This window comes from Pisolithus orientalis (genome assembly GCF_024613125.1).
Source record: "Pisolithus orientalis strain OTSU chromosome Unknown F5J12scaffold_24, whole genome shotgun sequence".
Taxonomy (NCBI): domain Eukaryota; kingdom Fungi; phylum Basidiomycota; class Agaricomycetes; order Boletales; family Pisolithaceae; genus Pisolithus; species Pisolithus orientalis.
In genome coordinates this window covers 471260-488619 of record NW_026260805.1, presented here as the reverse complement: position 1 = coordinate 488619, position 17360 = coordinate 471260, and the positions used below count along the sequence as shown (strand labels likewise).

The window sequence follows — 17360 nt, the reverse complement described above, 5'->3', positions numbered from 1 at the left end:
TTCAAGCTCCTCAGTGTGCACGGACTGACGCGATACAGGTGGGCCCGCATGGACAATCCATGGGCCAATGCCTGGGAACAGCCATTATCGGACAAACCAGTGTCTGGGAAGCACTCTTGGGCATTGCCATCCGAAGCGGCGCACGATCAGGAAGCTGACTTGGGTCTCCCACCGTGGTCTCTGCATGACTCCGCCGAATGGACGAGTTCAGTTCACGCGGGCGACCCCCTCTGGTCCTCCTCCGAAGTGGAGGAGGCTGCATGGGTACCGTCCACGTACGAGCAAATTGTTCTTTCCCAACCCTCGGCTGTGAGGCCTAGCCCCTCACCTCAGGAAGAGCCAAGTGAACCCGTTTTAGCCACGTTGTCCTCATCTCCTGAGGTAGGATGTGCCACGAGTATTCCCCTGTCATCAGAGCACAGCAAACCGTACTCCGCACTTCTACCGTCGGAGAGGGACGCAGCTATTCCTGAGAATGATATAACAGGAGGCGTTGTACCGACACCAACAGCTCTCGAGGCAGACAATGAATCAGATACATGGGAAGACCCTAAGCTCCTAGCAGGGCCGGATGATGAATGGGCATCTACTTGGAGTAGTGCACCGCCTCAGGGCGAATCGGAAGAGATCCAACCGCCTGACGAGTGGGAAACTGCTCAACAAGCGAAGGAGAAATTCAATCGCGCAGTGGTATGATGCTCGCGAACAAGTTTCCGTTCGAGTCTTACATCTGCTTAGCCCCCAGAGTTGTTGGACGCCATTCTTCGTCAGTGCGAGCAATTCTCGGACGTTATCTGCCCGCAGCCTGAGACTGTCGATTCAAACACCTCCAATGACAATTGGCGGAATGGTCCGACTGGTCTGGAAAATATGTATGTCTTTAGCTTACGTGTCACTAATGTAAATTTCCAAACCGGTTCTTTCAGAACGATGCTTTTAAACGAATTACTTCCCGAAGATTCGCCGCTTCCTCCTCCCGTGCAATTTCCTTCTACTGCAACGGCCAAGGCCGTAAATGAGGCTCTTAAATTGACTAGACATTTAACCCTGTCGGAAAGCAGTCCTTTGGCTAGGTTGTTAGCTTCAAAGGGAACAGCAGACTGGCAGAAGTCCGTAGTCTCGAGGGAAGACGTTGTTCCGGATGTAACACCTATCGGTTGGCGTATTCTTGACAAAGGCGAACACCGAGGCACAGTGGAAGAAACGAAGCCAAGGACAGCGACGGGCGGTTTACTTTCGTTTTGGAGTCGCAGGACTTCTACCGCTCCTTCTCCATCTGATGATAACAGTGAAACACCTGCATCCGGGAGATCCAGCATCAGTAGCTCCATATCTACAAATTTGTCTCAGTCACAGGTTGGACGTGACGTATCGCCATCGAAGCGTTCGTCAACGGTTACTCCCGCACCAGCTGCCAGTCAGGAAACCGCATCAGACGTTGCGGTAACCACAACTGCCCCTGCACCTTCTGCTGTTTCCAGATTTTTAAACCGCTTCGCCCGTACCAGAAGCACCAATGCCAACCATGCGTCGTTGGCTTTGTCCGCAGATGACCTTGAATACCTGTCCGATATTAATGTTCCAAGTGCGACTGATCTCGATGATGAAAATGATGCAGCTGATTTGAAGGGCCTGTCAAATATGATTAAATCTTCACCCCTTCCGGAGAAATTGCCACCGCCTCTTCCCCCACCACCGAAGCCGATTATTATCCCTTCCCCATTAACAAGATCCAACCCGAGTAGCTCTCTCGCAACCCCCATACTTTCTTCACTAACACCACAGACAAATATACCCTTGGCACATTCCTCATCATCCATTGTGCCTACGAAGCACCCATCCTCGGTGTCGTCGTTCATGATGTCTTCGATCTCAGCCGTTTCGCCAGCTCTCCCGATATCATCGACTTCTCGGCCTTCGCCCAGGGCTCAATCCTCGTTCCCTCTTCTGCCACCCCCAAAAGCTCCAACTTCACTCTCCCTTCCACCTTTGATTCCACCTCCTCCAACGTCGCCCCCGCAGACACCTCGGCCAGGTACTCTACAGCGTCTACCTCCCACGATGTCTACGATTACGCCTTCTTCCTCCTCTAGCTTGTGGTCCAATGTCGCAGCGGTATCAGATACCTACCCCAGGGATAGCGGGGATTCGGACGAGTTTTCATTCTTTTCCTCTGGCTCACTCTGCCGCCGCTCGCATGTTCCGTCTGACTCTGTGTCTGTCCGCAGCCCGGAATCAGAGAATTCTTTGGACCGACTTCGGTCTCCACGCTCGTCTATATCCTGTTCTCTGGATGACTTTGACGATTTTGTCACTTCGCCCTCCCAGGACAATACTGGCCTCAAAACGCCCTCACCACCTCCTGTACCTGCGAAAAATACGCCTCCGAGCTATCGCAGACCAGGCCTCCCCTTGAAACACTCAGTGCGCTCGTCGGACCATATGCGCACACAGAGCTTGATGGATCAGGCAAACGCAACAAAGGGGACATGGCCCTCACCAAGGGTTGAGAGTGTGCAAGCACGACCGATACCTCCGCCACCCAGGTCAGAGAATTTGCTCGACTTTGAAGACACCATGAGTCCCTCTACCCCAGTCTTCTCCCGAAAGCCGCTTATTGCGGGGTCCAGCCAGTCGTCAGCGACCTCTCCCTTTCATAACTCTCCGCTGGTTACCCAAGCAGCGGGCATGCACCAGTCACCACTGTCCTCATCGTCGGCGTCGCCTTTCCAGTCAGCATTTATAAGCTCACCAACGCCGATAGCAGCGAAGCCTCTGCAACCAGTACAACAAATGACGTCGAAGCCAATGCAGACGGGTGGTCTTTCGGCCCAAGATTTGTCCTTCTTCGAGGGACTGTAATGAGTAGCACGATACGTTAATAAGCGTTACGACTTAATACGTCTGAAAGTGTGTAAAAACTTCGTTGATCATAAGCATCTACAATACTCGATACAGTGAAGGAATAGCATGCAAGCAGTACAGTGGATTGAGGCTATGGTACTAGAAAAGAAAAGACGTGCAGTATTCGAGAAACAGTAGTAAATGAATTTCCAGAACAAAGGTAAGACTCCTTTCTCATTAAGCTCTCACTTGCTCCCACTCCGGAAGCTCGCAGAGGATCCGCCATAACCATGGTAGTCACCATGTCTGCTTTGGTGATCGTACCGGCCATCACCATGCCTATCCCTCTCCTTGTGCCTATAATCATGCTTGTCGGCTTCCCCGTATTTATCAGTGTGACTGTATTTGTCAGTATGTCCATGCCTATCCCCGTGGCCATGCTTGTCTCCATGACCATATCTACTTCCGTATCTGTCACTGTGCAAATGCTGATCTCCACGGTAAGAAGTATCGTGGCGACCTTGATAACCTATAATGTTGAGTGTGTATCAGTTACCAATTCGTAGGAAAGGGTATTTGTGGAACGTACTAGAAGAACGTGGGTCCCGGGAGGAATAGGGGCCACGTGGTTGTGCAGGTGGGGCACCAACTGCCGCCTCATAGGGAGGAGGAGGTGGTGGTGGTGGTGGTGGTGGTTGTGAATAAGGGTCGTTCCGACTCGGGGTGTAATCGATGGCCCGACGGTCATCGCCCGAAGTCTGTTCAATACCGTTCACTGTGCGGCGGACGGTCCCATCGGGAAGTTTGTACAGGACATGCTCGTTGCCCTTGTAAAGAATATTGAGAAAGGTATCACGATAACGTCGGCAGGACAGTACACTCACCTCTGAGTCTCTGCGTACGCACTTGGTCTGGGTGACACCATTGATCGTCTGGGTAGTCCAACTTTCAGAAGTCCAACGGCCATTCCCACCGCAAAGCATACCGCGAGAGGAACTCGAGATAGACTGCATGTTACCGCGTGGAACACCGAAAGATGATCCGGCCAACAGGGAGAAGGGCGAAGCGAACCCTCCCGAAAACGGACGGTCGAATGGGTCACTAGAGAATGGATCTTCCGAGAAAGCACGATGAATGTCACCAAATATTGAGTTGAAGAGCACAAAGGGGTCAGTGAAACCGCGGAATGGGGTATGTCCGAACCCAAAACCTGAAAATGGGTCGGCGCGACCACGAGAGAAGAACGGGTCTGAAAAGAAGGGATCCGGGAAGAAAGGTTCCCTAAATGAAGGACCGTTGAAGGAGTCCCAGCCACTGGGTCGGCCGTTGACCTGGGGCGATGGAGGTGGCCAAACACCATGTTCATCGTAGAGCTATAGGACATGCATCAACTATTCGTGCGGTAACAAAGAAGAAAGCGTGCAGTTACCTTCCGATTGGCGGGATCGTTCAAAACTTCATAAGCGTTATTGACCTGGCGAAGAGCATATTAGAGGACAGTTCTATAGGTCCGTCTGTGGGCAGTACCCTGCGAAACATGTCTTCGGAGGCAGCTTTGTCGGCTGCTGATGCGTTTGGCGGAAGGCGATCCGGGTGGGTCTCTAGAGCTTTTCGTCTGTAGGCTTTGCGAACTTGCGTAAAGAGCAGTATGAGTAACGACGTTTCAATCTGTATGGACAACCTACGCACTTTCTTCTTGGGGTGCATGTCGGTTCAGTCCCAAAACCTCATACAGGTTAGTTGCCATAGTGGTGGTCCTAGTCTTGCCCTCCTCATGACGTGGACCCATACATATCTCAGATGGCGTGGTGGCTGTGCTCATATATTTCCTTTTACAGTGAGCGGATCGTTCTGTAGTTTTCCAACGCGTTTCCAGCAGACCCGTCATGGTTTTACAGGAAACTGTACTGTGTGCTACTGCACCGCAGCCATCTGGTTCTGGTCAAGGAGCATTTGTGCTGCATGACCTGCAGGCGGGTACCACTTTGGCAACCTTCAGGCAAACAAGTTCTGCACCACACTGCAGTGCGTTCATTGAGACAGCAAATGGTCAGGGTGGTATTATGATTGGGGCACAAATGGACAAGTCCGTTCTTAACGTCTACAATTTTCAACGTGTGAGTATAGTGCAATTTGACGGTGTTTTTGCTTTTTCACTCAACTTGCACAACTTCTAGGATCAGATAGCGTTGAAGATTATCTTGCCGGAAAAACTAAGCTGTCTCGCTTTGGACCAGAGTGCCAATTATTGCGCTGGAGGTACCTCCCATGGTCGAATATATCTCTGGGAGGCGCGTTCGTTCTACTGTGACCGCACACTGCGATCCTGACGTCTTTGACAGTAGGTTGCGTCTGGGATTTTATACAACGCATGGGACGCGCACTACCGTCAGGTTAACGTGTTGAAGTTTACCGCCGATGGTATAATGTTGATATCAGGGAGCGAAGACTCTGGTGTCAGCGTTTGGTCCATTCCAAAGTCTGCTCTTTCACAATGTAAGCTACGTACAATGCTGACCTTGCGGGAATCAGGCTAGTGGATCACGAGCTTCAAAATGAACTGCCTTTGCCGCAATTCACACTCTCAGACCACACTCTTCCTGTCACAGACGTATTCTGTGGTGTAGGCCCGTTTCCAAAATGCCGGGTATTGACATCATCTCTGGACCACACCGTCAAAGTAAGCCTCCTTTACACGCCGGTGATCGGTTAGTAACTCGATTTAGCTGTGGGACCTTGCAACGCAGTCTTTAATGACCACTTTCCACTTCCCAAGGCCCGTTTGTTGTGTAGTATGGGATGTATCAGAGCGGATGTTTTTTGCAGGTTCGCCAGACGGCTCAGTGCACCAAGTTAATCTCTTTCGTGAACGAGACCACAAGTTTGGTGGAAAAGTCATTGAAGCCATCGGCGGTGCAGGAACAGCCGATCTCGTTCGTGTAGACGATCCAGAAAGCGTTGCCAAAACACGACTTATCACTGTGGAGTATGTTACACTCCCCTTCACACAACTTTTTTCAGCGCTGATAGGAGGCCTAGTCAACCAGTGACGGCACTTTCGATATCCATAACGGCCTCCCTCCTTCTAGTGGGCACAGCTACCGGGCTGATCCTATATCTACGACATTGCCTCTCATCAACTTCTCCGTTCAATATCAGCACATAAAGGAATGTCCGTAACGCTTCTCGCAACCATGTTGAAGCCCCCGGACCTCGTCGGCCACATTAGTCTCTCTCTGAATGTTGCGAGTTCGGCAGAGGCAAAGGATGTCATTCCTGTCAAACCTGGTCGCTCCGTTCCAGAGGATGAGGGACCCGAAGGCAAGGGAGGCTCATGAAGTGACCATGATGTTACCTGTCCAAGACAAGGTATTTCTGTTTACATATTATGTTTTATGTGGTCATTTACTCTCCATGAGACGCCGTACAATAACGGGGTCGAATACGACTATCCGGATACGGAATTACAAAATGACTACGCCTTCTTCGTTCGACCTGCCGAACAAGAAAGTTCTGGTCTGCCATCTTCAGCTCGCGTCGCCGAGCTCGAGGAGGAAGTCCAGCAATTGCGTGAACAACTTTCCAGGGCGAAGGGCGTCAACGATGCTATGTGGGAGACTGTCGTTCAAAAACTACTCTCCCAGGGCAAGCACAAGGAATTAATTGGAGAAAAGCCGGATGTGGAATATGTTCCCCTGTCAGCGGAAGCGAGTGGTTCAGATAGGAGTCGCAAAAGAGTCAGAAAATAGGTCTTCACTTTACTGCAATGAAGCCTTTTCCTTGGGTTTCCAGGATTCTTACTCTCGGATGCCTACAAGAATGTAACGTCGAGCAAGAGCATCTTGTCTGGTATTGGAAAATGACATCGACATCAGAAGAATGCATCCCTACAAGGGCATTACGATGTGTTGATATTTGATGGTTAAGTTATGACAGGGATCGTGGTACTAAAATATTCGTTCTTAATCAAAGCATGGCTTGAACCACACCGTCCCCATCTCGCCACAAACACTCGCCTTGCCAGAGAACCTGATCGATTCAACCCGTTCTCATTAATAAAGTCGGCACACGCAGCGTCAGAAGCGCCGGGTTGGATCCAGATGGCAGGGATCGATAGCTTCCTTAGCTGCCTTTAGAAGGTCCAAGGTGATCTGTGCAGTTAGCAAACTGCTGAGTGGTTTTAAGATGTCCAATGTTGCATGCTACGTTACCTTGGGTGGTGTAATGATACTGAGAGCCGTCTCGGTAGGTGATGGTAAGTCTACAATACTCCGGACTGTCTTGATGCCCTCCAATTCATCGACTTTCTATCGTGCGGTGGATAACAAATAATGAAATCAGTACTAGCCATGTTTGCAACTAATGACAGTTGCAACGAACTGGATGCACTGGCGTAACTGGCCTGTTGCGTATGACATACCATCGCAGAATCTACCAGATAGGTGTTGGTAGGACACCCCTAGTGAATTTGTTCCAGCAGACAAGTTACCGTGACGGTCGTACCTTTGTCCCCCATTTGGATTGGTCAGTGGACGCCCCGACCACTGCAAACTTTGGGAAAGAAAGGAACCTCTTCTGTTTCTCGAGCGAGCTCAACATCAAAGACGTCGAATAAAGGCACAGAGTGGAATTCACCCAAAGTACTCGTGAGAACATAATCGCCGGGCTTCGGGTGGTGAGGACATTCCCGGACCTTCCTTCTTACCCCACGGTCTCCGATGTTGAATCACTCGAGGCCGTTGAAAAAATACAGATTCATCACAAGTACATACTTGCCATTCTCCCGTCCGCTTTCCACCCATCGGTTACGCGGTCGCTAAACGTGATCGGCTCAACCTCCGAAACTAGCCCTAAAGACATCACGTGTCCGTGCGCACGGACCACCTCTGAAACATATATAAACCCCATCCCGACATCCTTGTTTCCTCAGAACATACTCAGCTAGGATCTATTTTATAGAAACTAACTCGAGTCTCGCATGTTTACACATGCCACATCCTTCAAATCCACTCGATGACATCCGCACCCACTCGTTCGACAGAGAACATGGCCTTTCGCTTCGGCGGGGTCTCGAGGACGTTTGGTTCTGTGCTTTGTTGGGCTGCTTGCAGTTCAGTGAACCAGACCCAGCGAGTTGGGTGTCTGTCTGATGGATTTCTTTCTCATTAGCTTTTTTAAATTATTGTGTTGCTAGTTAAGTTGTGAATTGCAAGTGGTGTTAGTTTTCTCTCTTTCATTGAGCCTCAATCAAATGTTTGAAGTGAATTACTGCATTTGGGGTGTTTGTGAACTATATGTAGCCTGAATAAGATAGTTGGCATATTTCTGTCACTTGATGTTGATTAGTGTTTGTTCCTGAGGAAACTTACAAGGCACGGCTGATGATCACATTCCAGTGAACAATGCATGTCTAATACCTCCATAACTCCTGCAGGCATCTTTCTGGATCTATACGGCAGAGTTTAATCTTACAGGACCGAAGCAAGAATCTTCCTGCCCTGTGCAACCTCCTTTACACAATTGTGATGGATGCCGTAGAAAGGGCAAATGCAGAGAAACAGAAACGTTGGTGAGTATAACTACTGCTCGCTGTTGAGGAACAGCTTTTGACCTGTCGGAATAGGGTAAAGGATCAGAAAGTCGGCGAAGGTACCTATGCTGTGGTATACAGAGGTCCGCGTGCTGGCATATTCTCCTCCCTCCTAACATTGACCTCGGAGCTAACTAGGTCGCGAAGCCGCTACCGGTCGACGAGTCGCAATAAAGAAAATAAAGGTTGGACAGTTCAAGGATGGCCTGGACATGTCTGCCATCCGAGAAGTGAAATACCTTCGCGAATTACACCACCAGAACGTTATTGAGGTATGGCGTACTTGTCTCTGCGATCCTCGGAATTAACAACTAATTGACGCGATGAAGCTTCTGGACGTGTTCTCGTCGAAAACGAATCTTAACTTGGTCCTTGAATTTCTCGACAGCGACCTCGAAATGATTATCAAAGACCGATCACTCGTCTTCCTTCCCGCAGACATCAAATCTTGGATGGCAATGACAATCCGCGGCCTTGAATTCTGCCACAGGAACTTCATATTACACAGGGTACGTAGAACAGGACATTGCAAATTTATGTATTGCGCACTATTCGCTCGCTTTCTCTCCAGGACTTGAAACCAAACAACTTGCTTGTTGCATCCGATGGACAACTCAAGATCGCAGATTTCGGTCTTGCACGCGACTTTGCAGACCCAGGATACAAAATGACTTCTCAAGTCATTACACGGTTAGCGCTAGAAAAGTTTCGTTCTCGCATCGGGTCGTTTTCCTCATATATCGAGGTAGATGGTACCGACCTCCTGAACTCCTGTTTGGTTGTCGGTATTACAGCAGTGCGGTTGATATCTGGTCTGTGGGCTGTATTTTCGCCGAGCTGATGCTCCGTACACCCTACCTCCCCGGCGAAACTGACATGGACCAATTGAGGACGATCTTCCGTGCATTGGGTACACCCACTGAAGAAGAATGGCCAGTAAGTTTTCGCCCGGCAGGTATCCGTTGGGTGTATATGTCGACTAACCTTGCCTGTGCTCGTGACGATAAAGGGTTATACGAAGCTGCCGGATTATATTCCTGTTGGACAGTTCCCTAAAACACCTTTGCGCGACCTCTTTACTGCGGCCTCAGGGGACGCACTCAATCTGCTCAGTAGATGCCTCATTTACGAGCCACGTCGACGAATAACGGCTCTCGAGGTCAGTTTCTCAGAGCCCCATTATTGCAGTCGTATTTATTTACACCCCCATCCAAGGCCCTTCATCACCCGTATTTTACAGGCTTGCCATACCCCACCCACCCATCAAAACTACCAAGACCAGCTTCACGAGCCTCTCGGCCTCTCGAGGAGGTTGATGGAAACGTTGACATGGTAGACACTGGACCTGGCGTGAAAGCGATGGCATCCAACCGGCTTAAACGAAAGCTTTCGTCTCCGGTGGATGGTGTGCGACCGCTTGCCCGACGGCTGGATTTCACACAGCACAAAGGTTCATGATGCAATACTTCTTATAAGATGTGATTGAAAGGGACCTCCGACGGCCACTTGGCTCTCTTTCGATTTAAGCTGTGTACTCGCTAGCAAGTGATGACAAGTTCTGTATGAAATACCATGCATGTTATGTATCAACTAAATCCCTGCGTAGCTCAAAGGGTGATTGTGCAGAGACTAAAAAGACAAGAAACAACTATAATAAACCGGAGGAGCAAAATAACTTCAACGAGGAGCATCACAGACTGTACATTTATCTGTGGCAGTGGCCGGGTTCGACAGATCACAAACAGAGCATATCCATGAGCCGCCACTAGCTTTAGATGGTGGCGCTAGTCCTGCCGCAGACCAGTCAAACCCCTTGACTGGAGGTGCGGGAGGTGCAGGTGGCATTACACAGGTGGAAACAGGCTTGGATTGGGCAACACCTGGACGTGGAGCATCGCAGACCGTGCACTTCTCCTTCGCACTGTCCGGATTTTTCAGTTGACAGAGATCACATATCCATTGTGATCCGATGGAAGGGGTTGGAGCCTTCAGACCAGCAGCGGTCCAATTGAATCCGTTTATGATCTTCGCAGGCACAGTCCTGATGTCAAATGTGGGCAGAGATGATACAGGTGCCTCCGAGGCAACCTTGCGCGCATTCTCGGAACTGGGTCCAGCTGGATAAACCGTCTCTTTCACCGTGAATGAGTATTTCGGAAGGTCGTCAACGTTCATAGCTAGAGCCTCATCCTTCGGCGAGAGCTGTGCCTTCGGAGGGCAAGCAACGGGCTGTGTTGTTGTGGGTGAAGGTGCGGTTGGCGGCGACGCGAACAAGGATGACACAGGCAGTAGGGGTGCAGTCAGCGGAGTGAACAGAGATGGCGCGGGCGGTGAGGTAGACGTAGTTTGAGAAGCGACGACCTGTACTTTGTCCACCTGATAGCTGTACCGAAGTTTTGACGGTTCCTTCGGAGCAGAAGACTTGATGCCAAACAGGGACCTTGCATTTGCAGTAGGCAAAGTCGAGGTCGTGGCTGGTGAGTTTGGCTTCCCGTTCACTTTAGGCAGCTCATCTGGTTCAATTATCTCTGATGGGCGAACGAGTGCCGATGACGGAGCTAACTCTGAGGCATCGATGTCGATGACTTCCGCCGCAGGTGCCTGGGACGGCTGTGGTGATTTGGTGGTTTTACGCTTCTTCGAGGGACTTTCTTCGTCCAAATGCACGATCTCATCGACCTCCCCAGCAGACTTGGAGGAGCTCGGGAAGCGAGATAACTGGCTCGAGGTGCCGCTAATCGCTGGTGTGGGAATTTCTTCATCTGATACCTCCTCGACACGCGGTGAATCCTCCAGTTCAAGGGGAGGTCTTGACCGTTTACTTCCCTATGGACGTGAACGTGTCAACGTCAGCTGACTTGAATTGGCAAGCACAGGAAGACAAAGCACGTGCCTTTGGGACTGTTGCCTCAATGATCTCTCGGGCTGTTAATTCAAGTTCCTTCTCTTTTGGCTTCTCAGCCCTTTTAGCAGCTGGTCGCGGCCGTTTGGGTGCGGGTTTCCTTGGCGGAGGCTTGACAGGACTGGCCGTTTGATATGGATTAGACACGTCCGGCTTCTTTACAGGAGCTATTTCCTTGAGGAGTTCTGTCATGTAACCGGCTGCTTTGGTTGGGCGGGAAGGTTGAGGAAGTTGTGGCGGTGAGTCATTGCCTTTCCATGTTTGACGCAATGGTGATGGAATGGCAGGTGTGGTTGATATGCCAGTCGTGCGAAGACGAGGACCCTGGACGCCATTCGCTTTTGGCGTTACAGGTGGGAGCGGTGCCAGGGTAGCGGGTGTTTTCCCGTTCGGACTGGTCATTGACGTGCTGGAGGAAGATTGCGAAGGTTGGCTTGCTGGCTCAGAGCTTTCGGAGGGGAAGGTGACGGTCGACGTCGATGCAGAGGTCGAGGGCACGGCTGCCCATTGAGGCACAGAGGACTCAGCCTCATCACCCACACGCCGCCTCTTCGTGTCAGTGGTTGCCGGTGTCTTAGGAGGAGAGAGCTTGATCCGTGACTGCTGCGGTCGAGGACCGAAGCCCGGGGACTGGTAACGATTGCGAGGACGAGAGCTCCCTGCACCTTGCCATCTGTAAACGCCATTAGGGTTCTTGGTCAAAGTTTTACGGGGAGATGAAGTGGAGGAGGACGTGTTAGAACTGCCCAAGTTTAGGTTCGGTGAAGAGCTAGGCGAAGGAGGAGTGGAGAATCGAAAAGGTTCCGGTTTGTCCGCTCCTATCAAAATCCGTGCGCTGCACGTGAACAGGTATTTCGCAGCTGCGAGTTCAATACGTACCTTGCACGTTTCTTTGAATGTAGTCCACTATGCCCGCCGCCTCGAACTCATTGAGAGGCTGGCCGGCTTTCTCGACCAAAAACCGTGTGACCGGCTCGAGGTTTTTAGCCATTGTGCCACTATATGAACGAGAGAGAGATGGTGATGGGGTAAGAGGAAATGGTAGCGAGTTTCGTGGTGGTGTTTGAGGGGTATGCTGGGGGCTTGTCGGCTGTGTGGTTTCGGTGGGCAGTTGGACTGCTGGTGGTGGTGGTGGCAGCAACGGGTGCACCGGTTGTTGCTGTTCCAGCTGCTGCTGCTGGATCATTTCTGCCTACACTCCAATTCAGCGTTGGCCCAGAGATATATGCGGGTCTCCACGTACGGAAGCCTGTTGGAGTATGGGCGGTAGATTCCACTCTGGATCAGCCCCTGGGTCGAGTTGCACTTGAAAAGCGGGATGCATTTCAGGAATAGAGATCTCCACTTCGTCGTCGTCGGAGGGAGGAGGAGGGGGCCTTGATTCGACTCGATCTGTGGACTTTCCAAATGGATTCAGGAAACCAAGCAGACCGCCCAAGCCCCAGAACTACGAGAATATTGAATGAGCAAGAGCGCGTAATGTCGCGTTGGGGTACGAGACGCACCGATTTCTTCTCCTTGTCTTCGCTGTTAGCTTTGGGAGGCCGTGCGTAAGGCGAGGCATGTTTGAGTCGGGAAGTACGACGGTCGTTTCTTCTGACTGCACTCATGGTAGTCAAAAATGTCACCTGGGTTTTGAGTACAGAGTGTGCTCGTCGCCGCTGGGACAGGGGTGTTACGGACGACGACGATGGCGGTGGAATAGAAAGCGGAGAGAGCTTAGAGTGCTGTCGACGGTGGACTCGATCTCTTCACACTTTAGGGCAGGTCGCCAATTGTCCCCGAAACCACGGACACCATTGTCCTCATCGACCTTGACACAACAATAAGAATGCCAGACAAGGTCGTGAAGACACCCTACCCCGTCATCGATGCAGACCCGCATTTCTCTCGCGTAGTTCGCTACTTCCGCCCTGCAGATTATGCAACTTGGGCTGCTGGAACGGCCGCGTTTCCGGCACTGTTGTATTTCTGGAGTACGGCACATTCTCGTTTCACCATATGTTCTACCGACGAATGCATATAGACATGGCCGACCCAATCCCTCGTGTCCGCCATCGGACTGCTCTCCGTCTGGGTGGTCTCCTTGGCTTTGCCGGGGGCTTCCTCATGGCTTACCAGAATTCAAGTCGTACGTATTGCTATCGAGCCAGTCATGGCAGCAGTTATGCTAATGAGTTCGCAAGTGCGCTTCTGGGGTTGGACGGAAAACAAACGTGAGGAGGAAATGGACCTCGCCGAGCTGAGGCAGCGCATCGCCGAGGGAAAGCCATTGTATCCAGACTCGACTCAGCCTGGGTGGATACAAGACGTGGCTTATCGCAACTCCGTCTGGTCTCAGCTCAAGTTCCGTGAGTGCATCCTTATTCCCTTCCCATCACACACACTAACTCATTCCTTAGAGGCCTTCCCCATGTGAGGCTAGATGTTTTAAAATCATAACACTGCACCCTAACCTCAGTGCTTGCAGGTTCAACTTTGTCAACCATCAACACCACGGAACTGACCCCGCAAAATACGGAGTCAAGGACAAAGAGACTTTGGAATAATTGCCAGATCACGATGTTACAATCCATCATTAACTTGACTTGACGGCATTTGCCTGCTTCATCGAGGTACATTGCAAGAGTAGATACCGCCGACCAATTATTCGACGGCCATCAACGCGACGATTGATGCCTTCGAATCACCTACTCAATAATTCCGTAGCAAGAATTTGCCCACAACTTCCATGAACCTTTCCGGTTCTTCCAAATTGGGACAATGCGAAGATTCCGCAAACTGTACCCACTTGACCTTGGGGATGTGTTGGAAAAATGGTTCAACAGCACTGTCCTGAGCCTCATCGTAGCGCCCATTTATAAGCAAAGTCGTTGCGTTGATCTTGTGCAACTCGTCAATAATGCTCCACGTCTTCAGCGAGCCCGCGATAATGAATTCGTCCGGTCCGCTCCTGAATGACAGGCTTTGTTATCGACAAGATACTAACGTGGTCGGCAACTTACATGGTCATAGACACTGTTGGGTCCTTTTTGATCCATGCAAACGAAGTCTTGGCTGGTTCCGGCATTGGTACCTTCCGGCACAATATGTGCTCGTAGAAGACGAGCTTAGCTCGCTGATAAGCTTCGTCGGCAGTCGTTCCTTCTGCTTCGTGTTTGTCAAGCGTGTCCTGGACATCTTGAGGTAACTGCGATCGCAGTCGAGCAGTAGCCTCCATCCAGAGTTGCATGCTTGCAGGAGAATTTGCGAATGATCAATTTTTTTAATCCCACTGGTTGCTGTACAGCGAACGCTGCGGCGAGCATCCCTCCCCACGATTGTCCAAGAAGGCCGTAACTTCCGTGAATGTCAAGATGATTGAGAAGGCTTGTGCAGCTCGTCGATAAAGAGCTGCACCGTCCAGAATCCTGTATCACCCATCTTTTCTGGTAGATGGGTAGAGAGACCGTTGCCAAGTTGATCGTACACCACGACAGGTATGCCATAGAGATAGGCTAGTTGTGATATGTTCTCCACGTAATCATGGGTCGCGCCAGGTCCGCCATGAAGAATAACTAGGGGAAGAGCGCCGAACTTGAGATCACCATACACTTTGTACCAAGTCTTGCATGGTTTGCCCGCCGATGGAACTGGGAAATCAGCTTCCCCTTCAACTATCTTCACTGACGTCGCCGCCATCGCTATTCTGTTGTATGTAGACCAGTGTCAACAGCCTGCCTGAGGGGAGGACGATATCATACCGTTACTAAGGGATGAAAAGATGTGGTGTCAGCCCATCAGGCGGCATTATATATAGAACGCGTACGTGGCAGTGTGCGCACTCATACTAGTCCCCGATCCGCGGATCGATTGACCATTGAGCCCTGGATAGTGTCAGTCTACCGTCTACCTACTCATGACATACCCAATACCAAGCGGCTTGAACGCATGACCTGAGTGTACTCACTTTGACTATGACTTTACCTGGCCCTCTATGCTAACAAGTAGCTCAGGTAAAGCTACCTCGCGAAAAGAAGCACAGGTACAATAGGGTGAATAAAAAGGAGTCTAGGAGGGAAACATAAACCCACAAATGATAGTGGTACGGTCACGTGATGCATACGATACCCGCGTTGGTTCGTTTTGGACGGACGGCGACAATTTGACTACAACCAACTTATCAGCGCTCTTTTCCCCGACGCCTTCCTTCCGAACAAACAGCGAAACCCGGTTTCTTTTGTAAAATATCAAAGTGTCTCTGCATCGATTGCGCCCAACAAAGATTCTTGGCTTGTCAATGGCCGTTGGATTGACGCTGTACGACGTCCTTGGGGTCACACCAGATGCAACAACAGAAGATGGTTCGTTCTTCGGCCTTCTAATAAGAACCTTCTCTCTTAGCAACCAGTGTTCTTGCATCGTCTCCCCTTTTAGTGAGAAAGGCGTACAAACTGAAAGCCCTCGAAACGCATCCCGACAAACTGGAGCCAACTGCTACAGAGCGCCAGAGACGCGCCGCCGAGGGGAAGTTCAGAAATGTATGGTACCAGTAACAGTTGAATTGTTGCCCTGCTCTCATGCCGAACTTCCACAGGTCTGTGACGCGTTCGAGGTATTAAGCGATCCCATCAAACGCAAGGTACGCGATCTAACCTATTGCCCCGGTGAGCAACAGTGCTGGATGATTTAACACAGGCCTATGATGAACGTATAACTCGTGCTACAATAAACCTGAAAATGTGGGACGGAGAACGCGAGAGACGGAATCAAGAACGCGAAACTTGGGCTCGCCAACTACGCGAACAAAGCGAGGCTCGCATAAAGGCGCGACAGGATTGGTATGACAGCCTCCAAAAGGCCAAAGAGGAAAAGGCAAGACACGAGGCGATGGTCGAACAATTCTATCAGGAACTTCGCGACAGAAATCCAGAATGGGAGATCCGGAGGCAAGAGGTCCTCAAGGTAGAACGTTTCTGTTCTCCACCGAGTGGACTGATTTCTTAATCCCGATAGCGCAAGGCACTTCTGCGAGAGAAAACGAAATCCTCCAAGTGATAGCTTCACGCCCCGAGATTCAGCGGTATTTATTTCCAAATTCTGGAGTTTAATATTCGTCCTTTGTTGTATTTTTTGTTACCAATACCCCGTTCATATTGTTTTGGCCTTCAGAGTCTTTGACCACCTTCCTTCTTGCACGTGTACATAGCTGTGGACAAGCCGTGGACGTTAAATCGGGTATGTACCGAGCCCTCACTGTACAGTACGCTTTGCCAGGACCGTCACCCTGGAAATGCATATCTCAGAATCAGTTTTGCGAGTTCCCCGGACCTGGCTCCTTAGCACCCACTGCTGCCATCATTCCCGAAGCTGTAAGAGCCCTTCGCGTTCTATCTTCTCCAACCGACTTTGGGCGATACGGCCAATATCCTCCACTGCCCGATGTAACTCCGTGAGCCAAGGTTGGCTATTGGCCTTGACGGGAACCAAGCTCTCCACAGGTGGTTGATCTGGCAACAGGGAATGGCTGATGCCCAGTTTATCTTCCATTTCCTCCGCGATGACCGCTCTGCTCCTTCCGTTGACAAAGGTGATGTACCGGAGACCTGGATAAACGTGCTCGTAACAGGCATTCAGATGCTGGAGGCGGAGGAGCACCTCTGGAGGTGTGGGCGCGGCAGCACTCGTCCCCCCACTCTGCTCTTTTGAGCTCAGCATGGAAAGATTCCTGGTCTCACCAATCCGTGGGTGACCCGCGATGAAGTGGGCTTGGAGATCCGGACTCCAGCCGTGAATCAGACGGATAGATTCATCTATGATTTTGTGAAAATGAGAAGGTTGTGTAAGAGTGATTTCGCTGTCAAGCGAAGCGAGGAGCTCCGGGACGAGAGTCTGGATTGCATCTGACTCTTCAAAGAGGAGGATAAGGACGGATTTCAAGTTAGACTGGACATCCTGCCCGGGACCACGGTTGTCCGACATTGTGTCTTAACAGATCTCGATTCTCATTCGAGCACAATGGTCACAGATAGCAAGTGATCTTAT

At 50.7% G+C, this 17360-nt stretch overlaps 10 protein-coding genes across 10 annotated transcripts; 5 read left to right on the top strand and 5 right to left on the bottom strand.

Moving 5' to 3' along the window:
• Positions 1–4: 4 nt before the first annotated feature.
• Positions 5–2929, top strand: F5J12DRAFT_249739 (uncharacterized protein). The gene is made up of 3 exons (XM_051738583.1): positions 5–690; positions 739–872; positions 927–2929. The coding sequence occupies exons 1-3, from the start codon at positions 49–51 to the stop codon at positions 2860–2862; spliced, it is 2712 nt and encodes a 903-aa protein (XP_051598156.1). The 5' UTR covers positions 5–48; the 3' UTR covers positions 2863–2929.
• A 463-nt stretch (positions 2930–3392) lies between these two features.
• F5J12DRAFT_723762 (DnaJ domain-containing protein) lies at positions 3393–4591 on the bottom strand (the record flags this gene model as incomplete). The annotated part of the gene is made up of 5 exons (XM_051741473.1): positions 3393–3671; positions 3729–4217; positions 4274–4318; positions 4372–4475; positions 4534–4591. 5 exons carry the CDS (start codon positions 4589–4591, stop codon positions 3393–3395), a joined length of 975 nt encoding a protein of 324 aa, XP_051598155.1.
• A 139-nt stretch (positions 4592–4730) lies between these two features.
• F5J12DRAFT_906586 (WD40-repeat-containing domain protein) lies at positions 4731–6593 on the top strand (the record flags this gene model as incomplete). The annotated part of the gene is made up of 9 exons (XM_051748799.1): positions 4731–4961; positions 5022–5135; positions 5190–5323; positions 5377–5524; positions 5571–5830; positions 5875–5932; positions 6048–6122; positions 6148–6213; positions 6264–6593. The coding sequence occupies 9 exons, from the start codon at positions 4731–4733 to the stop codon at positions 6591–6593; spliced, it is 1416 nt and encodes a 471-aa protein (XP_051598154.1).
• Positions 6594–6810: 217 nt separating this feature from the next.
• F5J12DRAFT_906585 (uncharacterized protein) lies at positions 6811–7443 on the bottom strand (the record flags this gene model as incomplete). The annotated part of the gene is made up of 5 exons (XM_051748798.1): positions 6811–6842; positions 6874–6970; positions 7056–7151; positions 7225–7275; positions 7348–7443. The coding sequence occupies 5 exons, from the start codon at positions 7441–7443 to the stop codon at positions 6811–6813; spliced, it is 372 nt and encodes a 123-aa protein (XP_051598153.1).
• A 797-nt stretch (positions 7444–8240) lies between these two features.
• Positions 8241–9991, top strand: F5J12DRAFT_844778 (kinase-like domain-containing protein). Its single transcript, XM_051746286.1, has 8 exons — positions 8241–8413; positions 8468–8517; positions 8573–8706; positions 8764–8943; positions 9006–9124; positions 9184–9370; positions 9444–9593; positions 9650–9991. The coding sequence occupies exons 1-8, from the start codon at positions 8370–8372 to the stop codon at positions 9890–9892; spliced, it is 1107 nt and encodes a 368-aa protein (XP_051598152.1). The 5' UTR covers positions 8241–8369; the 3' UTR covers positions 9893–9991.
• On the bottom strand, positions 9992–13050 carry F5J12DRAFT_844774 (uncharacterized protein). Its single transcript, XM_051746285.1, has 5 exons — positions 12842–13050; positions 12580–12783; positions 12216–12528; positions 11328–12154; positions 9992–11260 (listed from the first exon to the last, which is right to left on the bottom strand). The coding sequence occupies exons 1-5, from the start codon at positions 12944–12946 to the stop codon at positions 10112–10114; spliced, it is 2598 nt and encodes an 865-aa protein (XP_051598151.1). The 5' UTR covers positions 12947–13050; the 3' UTR covers positions 9992–10111.
• Positions 13051–13092: 42 nt separating this feature from the next.
• Positions 13093–14062, top strand: F5J12DRAFT_249481 (NADH-ubiquinone oxidoreductase complex I, 21 kDa subunit-domain-containing protein). Its single transcript, XM_051738581.1, has 5 exons — positions 13093–13312; positions 13363–13467; positions 13523–13687; positions 13739–13751; positions 13807–14062. Exons 1-5 carry the CDS (start codon positions 13168–13170, stop codon positions 13883–13885), a joined length of 507 nt encoding a protein of 168 aa, XP_051598150.1. The 5' UTR covers positions 13093–13167; the 3' UTR covers positions 13886–14062.
• On the bottom strand, positions 14031–15017 carry F5J12DRAFT_906582 (proline-specific peptidase; the record flags this gene model as incomplete). The annotated part of the gene is made up of 3 exons (XM_051748797.1): positions 14031–14289; positions 14342–14550; positions 14736–15017. 3 exons carry the CDS (start codon positions 15015–15017, stop codon positions 14031–14033), a joined length of 750 nt encoding a protein of 249 aa, XP_051598149.1.
• A 598-nt stretch (positions 15018–15615) lies between these two features.
• F5J12DRAFT_950259 (DnaJ-domain-containing protein) lies at positions 15616–16599 on the top strand (the record flags this gene model as incomplete). Its single annotated transcript, XM_051749793.1, has 5 exons — positions 15616–15679; positions 15720–15856; positions 15913–15957; positions 16014–16280; positions 16332–16599. The coding sequence occupies 5 exons, from the start codon at positions 15616–15618 to the stop codon at positions 16371–16373; spliced, it is 555 nt and encodes a 184-aa protein (XP_051598148.1). The 3' UTR covers positions 16374–16599.
• Positions 16467–17317, bottom strand: F5J12DRAFT_249494 (Oxo-4-hydroxy-4-carboxy-5-ureidoimidazoline decarboxylase). Its single transcript, XM_051738582.1, has 2 exons — positions 16666–17317; positions 16467–16602 (listed from the first exon to the last, which is right to left on the bottom strand). The coding sequence occupies exon 1, from the start codon at positions 17295–17297 to the stop codon at positions 16674–16676; it is 624 nt and encodes a 207-aa protein (XP_051598147.1). The 5' UTR covers positions 17298–17317; the 3' UTR covers positions 16467–16602; positions 16666–16673.
• Between the last annotated feature and the right edge of the window lie 43 nt (positions 17318–17360).

Coding starts and splice junctions, on each gene's coding strand:
- F5J12DRAFT_249739 (XM_051738583.1), top strand. CDS start 49: ATGGACAATCCATGGGCCAATGCCTGGGAACAGCCATTATCGGACAAA. Junction 691..738: donor AGAAATTCAATCGCGCAGTG/GTATGATGCTCG, acceptor ACATCTGCTTAG/CCCCCAGAGTTGTTGGACGC. Junction 873..926: donor CCGACTGGTCTGGAAAATAT/GTATGTCTTTAG, acceptor CGGTTCTTTCAG/AACGATGCTTTTAAACGAAT.
- F5J12DRAFT_844778 (XM_051746286.1), top strand. CDS start 8,370: ATGGATGCCGTAGAAAGGGCAAATGCAGAGAAACAGAAACGTTG. Junction 8,944..9,005: donor GGAACTTCATATTACACAGG/GTACGTAGAACA, acceptor CTTTCTCTCCAG/GACTTGAAACCAAACAACTT. Junction 9,594..9,649: donor GACGAATAACGGCTCTCGAG/GTCAGTTTCTCA, acceptor CCCCCATCCAAG/GCCCTTCATCACCCGTATTT.
- F5J12DRAFT_844774 (XM_051746285.1), bottom strand. CDS start 12,946: ATGAGTGCAGTCAGAAGAAACGACCGTCGTACTTCCCGACTCAAACAT. Junction 12,529..12,579: donor CCATACTCCAACAGGCTTCC/GTACGTGGAGAC, acceptor ATTGGAGTGTAG/GCAGAAATGATCCAGCAGCA. Junction 11,261..11,327: donor TTGAGGCAACAGTCCCAAAG/GCACGTGCTTTG, acceptor TCACGTCCATAG/GGAAGTAAACGGTCAAGACC.
- F5J12DRAFT_249481 (XM_051738581.1), top strand. CDS start 13,168: ATGCCAGACAAGGTCGTGAAGACACCCTACCCCGTCATCGATGCAGAC. Junction 13,313..13,362: donor GGCACTGTTGTATTTCTGGA/GTACGGCACATT, acceptor GAATGCATATAG/ACATGGCCGACCCAATCCCT. Junction 13,468..13,522: donor GGCTTACCAGAATTCAAGTC/GTACGTATTGCT, acceptor TGAGTTCGCAAG/TGCGCTTCTGGGGTTGGACG.
- F5J12DRAFT_249494 (XM_051738582.1), bottom strand. CDS start 17,297: ATGTCGGACAACCGTGGTCCCGGGCAGGATGTCCAGTCTAACTTGAAA.